The sequence below is a fragment of the Tachypleus tridentatus genome, chromosome 10 (genome assembly GCF_004210375.1).
Source record: "Tachypleus tridentatus isolate NWPU-2018 chromosome 10, ASM421037v1, whole genome shotgun sequence".
Taxonomy (NCBI): domain Eukaryota; kingdom Metazoa; phylum Arthropoda; class Merostomata; order Xiphosura; family Limulidae; genus Tachypleus; species Tachypleus tridentatus.
The window spans coordinates 140389740-140398993 of NC_134834.1; the positions used below are offsets into that span (position 1 = coordinate 140389740).

At 33.7% G+C, this 9254-nt stretch overlaps 1 protein-coding gene across 1 annotated transcript; it reads left to right on the plus strand.

Moving 5' to 3' along the window:
• The first annotated feature begins 481 nt into the window (after positions 1 to 481).
• LOC143228523 (astacin-like metalloprotease toxin 5) lies at positions 482 to 4953 on the plus strand. The gene is given in 5 exon segments (XM_076459767.1): positions 482 to 535; positions 835 to 910; positions 1227 to 1341; positions 3136 to 3314; positions 4730 to 4953. Coding segments are annotated over 5 exon segments (648 nt in total).
• The last annotated feature ends 4301 nt before the right edge of the window (positions 4954 to 9254 follow it).

Sequence of the window (9254 nt, forward strand, 5' to 3'; positions counted from 1 at the left end):
AGCCATCACATCAGCCAGTAAGTATAAGCCTGAAAATAAACCAATCTAAATCCTGTTAAACAAGTCCAATATCATTTTTATGCATTTGTTGGCCTATGCTTTATCCATATTGGTTTTATCTCATTATTTCTACGTAACGCACTATTCAATAATGTTGTTTTGTATTTATAAATTATATGCTATTCTAAGCTTCTCGCATAAAGATTCTTGGTCTAAAAAATCAGTTTTACTTTTCATCATTATTTGCGATATCGTTAGCAACAAATAATTGCAGGTTTTAATGTAACGATCTAACCTCCGCCCTGAAAAAAACAATTACTTCTCTCTAAGTTACTTTCACGACAAAGTTTTATTCTTGAAATTCATACCAAGCTCTCCCAGACTCTCGATTAGTTTATCTCGATTTTTTTAAATATATTTTATTTCATGCGAAACCGTATAATTTATTTTTTTAAACGTCCTTCACATTGAAGACCTACCTATGCTCAACCCTGAACTATTTGAAGGACATATAGTGGGAATTGATAGTTTTGAGGTAAGCTAACATCTTGTATTGCTACCACACTTAAGCCTACAGCGTCCCCTTGTGGACAGCTGTAATTCACTATCTACGTAATGGTTGTATTTGAGGTAGTTATTATAAAAACAAAAGAAATTCATTACAAAAGAAGAATACAAACAGGCTTATTTATATTGATCACTTTGGTTAATAGTTAAAAACTTATTATTGTTAGGATTTCAGTTCCCAGATAGACAAACGAACCAACTGGCAAATAGATAATCGTTTGTTGCTTTTTTCTCATATCTCTGTTATATGTATACTTATGTTCGCAGAACAGAAATGCTCTTCCTTATGACGACCAGCTCTAGCCAGATGGAGTTATACCTTATATGATTGACTCCTCACTGTGTAAGTTGGATGTCTAATATTTCACACATATCTATAAAGAATTAATTGAATTAAATTCTTCTAAACTGCTTCCAGCACATTAAACTATCCCAATAACACATTCCTTTCAATTTCGTCTTTACTGATTTTGAACTAGAAATGTGTAAAAATATTATTTCAGATTTATCGTTTTATCAAACATATTAGAATTATTACAATCGTTTGTGACCGTCTTTCTTCCTTTGTGCTGCTTTAGTGAAACATGATCTTCTTTATATTGGAATTATACGACTAAACTTGTGAAGTTATTCATTTTTTGTACCATTTTATTCTATAGCGGAGATCGAAGGCTTAATCCTACGTTCTATGAGCCAATATCATGAAAAAACTTGCATTAGATTCAAGGAGAGAACAAATGAATTGAACTACATTCGAGTGTTTAAAGGAGAAGGGTAAGATCAATATTGACTATCATATCTATAGAATTTATCAAAACATGAATATTTAAGCTACTAGAAATTTTTCACTTGATTCTTTTGCTTTAATTGCAGTTTTGGACATATGTGGTAACGATTTGTGTTAACCTTTCCTTTAATAACTGTTTGTTTGTTTGTTTTTGAATTTCGCACAAAGCTACTCGAGGGCTACCTGCGCTAGCCGTCCCTAATTTAGCAGTGTAAGACTAGAGGGAAGACAGCTAGTTATCACCATCCATTGCCAACTCTTAAGCTACTCTTTTACCAACGAATAGTGGGATTGACCGTCACATTATAACGCCCCCACGGCTGAAAAGGCAAGTATGTTTGGTGCGACGGGGATGCGAACCCGCGACCCTCAGATTACGAGTCGCAGACTTTAATCCACCTGGCCATGCCTCCTTTAATAAACTTACAAAACTGACTTTGACAATATCCAGAAAGATACGAAACCCTATAACCGAAGCGCTTTCGAAAGGTGGCATTTCTTTAAGGGAAAAGTGGAAAATATATGAATTGTTTAATGTGTCTGTGTGTGTGTTAGTTTTTTCTTATAGCAAAGCCACATCAGGGTATCCACTATATCCACGAGGGAAATCGAACCCTTGATTTCAGCGCTGTAAATCAATAGATTAACCGCTGTCCCTGCGAGAGATGACAATCTAAAGTAAATAAAATGTGTCTAAATGCTAAGCTATATGAACTTTAAAGTCTTGGCTAGTATTATATTAAGTAGTTCAATTTTTGAACACAGGAGTTGCTAAATTTAAGTTCTAGAGATGAATGCTATTTGTAATTTTTACTATTGCCAGCAGGTAGTGTTATTAATCTAAACTTATTTCTATAAGCTTATAGCTCATACATATTCTGCAATTTCTGTTTTTAAACTTAGTAATTTTCAATAATACTAGCTATTCTCTCTGTTTGTGCAAAACTATACAACGGGCTATTCTTTTGTGCCTTCCACGAGTATGTTGTCACTTTAATAATTTTATCTAAACAAAGGTTTGTAAACAAACTGTATTTGCACCTTATCCTTTAGTAGTTTGATAAACAAAGTAGGCTCAACCACCTCAACATAGTTAAGGTTCGTCTGTAGTTACTACTTACAGGAAATTATACACACTTGTAACAATATCAAAACACATAAACTCAAATTAGGACTTTCTCGAGAAAACTGATAAAATGTTATAAATGTAGAAACATTGGTTTAGTTACATTTCTTACCGACAGAAGAAGAAATTATCTGTCTTTCATATATTAATTAGAAATATAACACAAACTAATAGAAATATAGTACAAAGTAATGAAAAACGTTTTGCAAATGGCGCCAACAACAATCACCTGCACGCAGATCCTGTTTGCTGGAGAGTAAAATCAACTATTACTCTTAGGTTCATTTCGAACATTTAGCCTGGCTATATAAAGTATACGAATTTTAATATCCTATTATTTCTGCATATCTACGTTGTTATACTTAATAAGAATAAAAAATGTATAACAACAAATTAAATTATGCATCTAACATTTCTGTAGGTTGATTACATTCAGAATTTTATTTAATTAATTATATTTGTGTTAGAAATGAGGTCTTCATGAAAAACTAATTCGTTTTGTTCCTTTAATAAATTAAGTTTTATGTTTACATTCTGCAGGAATAATCAAACAAAGAAAATGATTGTTCATTTTTTTTAATATTTTAATCACGTACCGCCGCATTGTCGTTTTTACTAATACAATGTTGAAGCTATTTTTTCTTCAATTTTTCAGATGTTATTCGTATGTCGGTGATTTAAAAATAGGCTCTCAAAAGTTGTCTCTGGGCATTGGATGTGACTATTTAGGAACTGTTGTTCATGAACTTGGTCATGCTGTAGGTGTCAGGCACGAACACAGCAGATCTGATCGAGATGACTACCTGTACATCTTTTGGAACAATATCAAACCCGGTATGTTAGTAAAAAAAATATTGTATCCAAAATCGTTACCGAGTTGGAACATTCACACATTTTCACACAGATTACAAAACAAAAGATGTATTTCACAATATACCATCACATGAACAGGAAGCTTTGAGTTTTAGCTTTGTTTTATTATGTAAGCTAAGAATGTATCGATTTTCATGACTTAATAGTAATTAACAAGAGAAAATAAATAAAGTTTGGAGTAACTTCTACAATTTTACCTTAAACATATTTGATTGAAGTTCAATACATTGAACTTACTTTTATTTCAATCATGCTTCGAAAAGCTAGAAAACACGTTATTTTTACTGTGTTTCAGATCAGATCATTAATAAATAATGCATAAATGTTTATTGTCGTAGTACATTTCTGAAAAAAACTTTCAAATGCCTCAGAAAACAGAAATATGTATGTTTTGAAACACAAAATTACTCAAACTGTTTATCTGTGCTGTATTTACAGCGAGTATTGAAATCCATGTTTTAGCATTATAAGCTGTGCCACCGGAAGAGGATAGGACGGAAGCAATGTAATCCTTAAATGTAGGTCTTGTTGACTCATACTTTGATTATTTGAATCTTGGAACGTTCTATAGAAAGTGTTTGACACTTTATTAATGTAAGCTCTTTTCAGGTGACCTCACTTTATTAACTAAATTGTACAAAGAGAACAATTCTAACTTAAACTCACAAACAGAAAGTAATTAGTAAACTTGGTTTCATTGCAGGGAGTGAGTGTTAGCTTATAGGAAAGCCACATTGGGCTACCTGCTGAGTCCCCTGAGGTGAATCGCACACTTGATTTTAGCGTTGTAAATCCGTAGACTTACCGCTGTACCAGCGGGAAACGTTTATTGCACGGATGTAAAACGTAAAGATGGCAAAATATCTCTAAGTTGAAATCAAGAAAAGATAATTAAGACTAATGGTTTGATATTCGAGTTAATTTTCAGATATGTTTTTCTCATTGTGTAAGAGGCCCGGCGTGGCCAGGTGGGTTAAGGCGTTCGACTCGTAATCCGAGGATCGTGGGTTCGAATCCTTATCGCACCAAAATGCTCGCCCTCTCAGTCGTGAGGGCGTTATAATATTACAGTCAATCCCACTATTCGTTGGTAAAAGAGTAGCCCAAAAGTTGGTGGTTGGTGGTGATAACTAGCTGCCTTCCCTCTAGTCTTATACTGCTAAATTAGGTACGGCTAGCGCAGATAGTCCTCATGTAGCTTTGCGCGAAATTAAAAACAAAATCATTGTGTAAGATAAACCTAAGATTTAGTTTATAGTTTTGTTTCTTAGATAAGAGTATATACAGTACAACCTATGCTTTTTTTTAAAAAAAACTTTAGAATCGTTCACTGCTTCATGGTCATAATAAACTGTATATTAATTTATTTGGCACAGGTATGGAAAATCAGTTTAAAAGGTTACTACCATCCCAGAATCGTTTGTTGGATAATTTCGACAATGACTCTATCATGTTGTATGGTAGTAAAACATTTTCTAAGGACAAAGTTTCGATTACCATGGCAGCCAAAGATGATACCATTCTACAGAAAGTTACCGAAAAGAAAAGTTTAAGCAAGAGTAACGTCATTCGAATCAATAAATTGTATAAATGTGTTTAAAGACAGCTTTAGATAAATGTCCTTTGTAACATGGTTGTGTGTATTAGTGTTATATGACTCTTTATAATGTCAGTAAAATTAAGTAAAGTCTTCATCGACATTATGCGTCATTTAGCTTCAGCATTGAAGCTTCTTATGGATACTTTACTGGTAATAACAGTGGACCGTATATTGGCCAGATGGTTAGGGTGCTAGATTTGTAATCTGAGGGTCGCGGATTCGAATACCCATCACAAACAACATGCTTGCTCTTTCAGCCGTGAGGGCATTATAATGTGACGATCAATCCAACCTCTCGTTGGTAAAAGAATAGCCCAAGAGTTGACGGTGGGTGTTATGACTAGCTGCCTTCCCTCTAGTCTTACACTTCTAAATTAGGGATGGCCGACGCAGATAGCTCTCGTGTAGCTTTGCGCAAAATTCCAAAACATACAAACAGATTGATATGAGTAACGCAACTACTAATAATTGCAACATATATAAATTTACATTGGGTAGCAAATTCAAAATCATAACATATAAAGCACTCAATTCCGTTTAAATAACAATGACAGAGCTTTGCACTAAAGTTTTATATTGTTTGTATTTTTATAGCAAAGCACATCTGACTATTTGTTGTGTCAATCTATGAGGATCGAATCGCTGATTTTAGCGTTGTAAATCCATAAACGTATCGCTGTCCCTGCGGGTAACATCGTTGAGGCAATGTAGGCGTGGAAGAGTTTAATATTGTTTGGTATAGTTTTTGTTCACACGATTATTTAGGTTTCAGTCTGAAACAAACGTGGAAACTCTTCAGTTTTATAAATAAAATTTGTGTCATTTCTTTTGTGCATTGGATCAAGTATGAGGCCACATTAGGTTGTGGAACCCAAATAAAGTAATATACATTTGTATGCATATATAAATACGTCATATTACATGTCTATTTTTACGTAGGTAACACTATCTGTCCAGTTTATCCACGATGTTAAAAGAATGGTCATTACTTCTGACTATGGCATTAAAATGGGTAAATCATTATCTTCTTTAATTGCCTTGTAAATTTAATAATTTTCGTAGTTTAGAAATATGACAGTACACATAGAATAGAGAAATTATAAAACTCTGAAGAATATGACTATATTTCATCATCTACGGAAGTTTAAAAAAATATATATTTAATAATATTACTAAACATAGTTTACTATTTTATGCTTGAGGGTGTGTGTTCTTCTTATACCAAAGCCACATCGGATTGTCTGCTGTATCCACCGAGAAGAATCGAATCCCTGTGTTAGTTTTTCAAAACTGTAGAACGGGTAACTTATTCTTTAAATATCATAGTTATGAAAATACGTCACTTTTAGAGCAAGTCAACATAGTTGACTATGTTTTGCATTCACCTCGGGGATCGAGCCTAGAATTTTAGGGTTATAAGTTCTTCAACAGGGATCTTAAGAATATAAATAAAATATCAATAAATGAAGTAATAAGCGCGATTATAATTGTTTATACCACTTACAGATGGCTGAATTTTTAAATTCAGGATCCCATCCTCAGTCTGGATTTTGTGAAAAATCCGCTTTTTCCTTAATTAAAAAAAAATTAATTTGATGTTATATTATTATTATGTTTTGTGTTTGTTTGCAATTCTATTATGGCTATATGCCGCCGCCCCCAACTCCCAACTTTCAATCACAGCAAATACAACCTACCAACAGCACCTTCTGCCAACTATTGGGCTACTTTTACCAATTAATAGTGAGTTGGACAATCACATTAGTTAGTTAGTTAGTTATCACCAGTAGATTCCATCCAGGAACATAGGGCCGCAATCGCTTGCGGATTCTTCAACAAGTATTTAAGTGAGTAGGTTGTTAGCCCACTGCACCGAGCCGTCCCTAATTTAGCAGTGTAAGACTAGAGGGAAGGCAGCTAGTCATCACCACCCACCGCCAACTCTTGGGCTACTCTTTTACCAACGAATAGTGGGATTGACTGTCGCATTATAACGCCCCCACGGCTGGGAGGGCAAGCATGTTTGGCGCGACGCGGGCACAAACCCGCGACCCTCGGATTACGAGTCGCACGCCTTACGCGCTTGGCCATGGCAGGCCACAATCACATTAAAGTATCCCTAATTCCAAAACGACCAATGTGTGTTATTCTGATAACTCTTTAGTAGCCTCCATAGACACTTTACAAAGTACATTAGACGTTTTTGTACGAACTAATTTATTTGCTGCCTGTATTTGTAAACTTGTTACAATTTTAAACTACAAGTTTGAACTTCAAAAACAGAAGTCTGATTTAGGTTCTATTTATAGAAGACAGAGTTTAATCCCTAAAATTCAGAGGAAAGTTCTCCTTTGAAGTGTTTCATTGAGGTTTATCAAAACATTTTCCTCTTTTGTAAATGAAACTACATTTAATCTATTATTAAAAAATTTTCAATGGGGATGGTGAGAGAACTTATTTTCTATATGATACATTGGAATGTGACACCACTAATAAATAATTACTATTTTAAAAAACATTTTCACTGAAATTGGTAAAGTAGAAGTAAAGTGCTCTATAAATATATTATGTCATATGGATAGTTACCCTTCTATTTCATTGTTATAAAAGTGTAAACCGCACTTCGTCATAACTCCCTAGTTTTCATAATAATTTCTAATAGAACTACTATTAGATTCACATCAAATTTGTGATAGATCACATTTTCAGTTATACCAATATATTCCAAATAGTTATTTGTAGCTCATTCACAGACAGTCTGATCAAATGTTGTTTTAAGCTGAACATTGCGACTTATTCTTAAACACACACACATATATTTGTGGCATGTACAATGGTTACATAGAACGTTCTGATACCAGACCGCCAACCGACTAGTGCTAAATCAAAATGTCCATTTAATAAATCACGAAATAAGACTAAAAATAAGCAAAAAACAATAAATCTTTCAATACTGTAATTCTTAAAATTACTAGAACTCGTTCATTGATACAGACGTAAAATACGTTTTACTTGTGGAAGATTAATATAAATTAACATCTTACTCGAGTCTTCTCCTGGCTCTATTCAGATTTTTTGAACAATTAATATTGCAATTTTTTCTTTAAGTGCAACCTCAATGCTGACAAATTATTACTCAAACCAAATTTTATATCTAGTTTAAACGAGATCTAATTGAACTTTGTCTTCTGTGATATCATGCTCTCACTAACGATATATATTCAATAAATGCGACGAAAAATAAAAAAAAACAATTTAAAATAAACTACCATCTTCACGCTTATATTTTAATTCACGAACTTTCTTTCTTCTTCGAACATAGCGCAGCCCATCTACATCTCAACTGCTAGTGACAAATAACCTAGGAATCTCACATTGACGTTCAGAGCTCCAACAAAATACCTTGGAATGAAGCGGCATTCCCTTACATATAATTAAGACTAGGAAGATGAGATGCCTTGGGAATATCAGAAAAAACAAACAAAGCTACAAGCAAGAAAAATACTCCTAATTCGATAAAAACGTACACAGGGCTCTATATCTGAATAAAACACTGCTGGAAATTGATATGTATGAAAGTAACAACAAGGTTTTTTTCACAACCTATATTTTATTAACCAGTAACAAGTTACTGTAAAAACACTGACTAGGTTACTGGGTTCCCTAGCCATTCTGGTGATTTATACAATGTGAAATGAAACAATATTAATTGGACACCAATTCGAGAAGTTAAATATATCAGTCACTTAGAATTTGGTTTGAATTTCGCGTAAAGCTACACGAAGGCTATCTGTTATAGCCGTCCCTAATTTAGCAATGTAAGATTAGAGGGAAAGCAGCTAGTCATCACCACTCACCGCCAACTCTTGGGCCACTTTTTACCAACACATAGTGGGATTGATCGTCACATAATAACATCCCTACCAGTAAAAGAGCGAGTATGTTTGGTGTGATGGAGATTCGAACCCGCAACCCCCAGATTACGAGTCGATTGCCTTAACCACGTGACCATGCCGGACCGTGACTTAAGAAGGAATGTTGTCAGAGGAAAGATATTACCATAAAGATGTTTGATAGCTGGCAAAAACATTATACAGTAATAAATAATTTTTTATTTGCATATCTTTAAAATTTCTTTTCTAATATGATTTTATTAATAATTATTATTTAACTAATAAGTTCCTTCGCAAATAATATTTCTTTTCCTCATCTTTCCTTTCATATTTTAATCTACTGCGTACTATTTACTTTATCTCAGAGGGTAACTGGTAAATCTATGTACTTAAACGCTGAAATCCAAG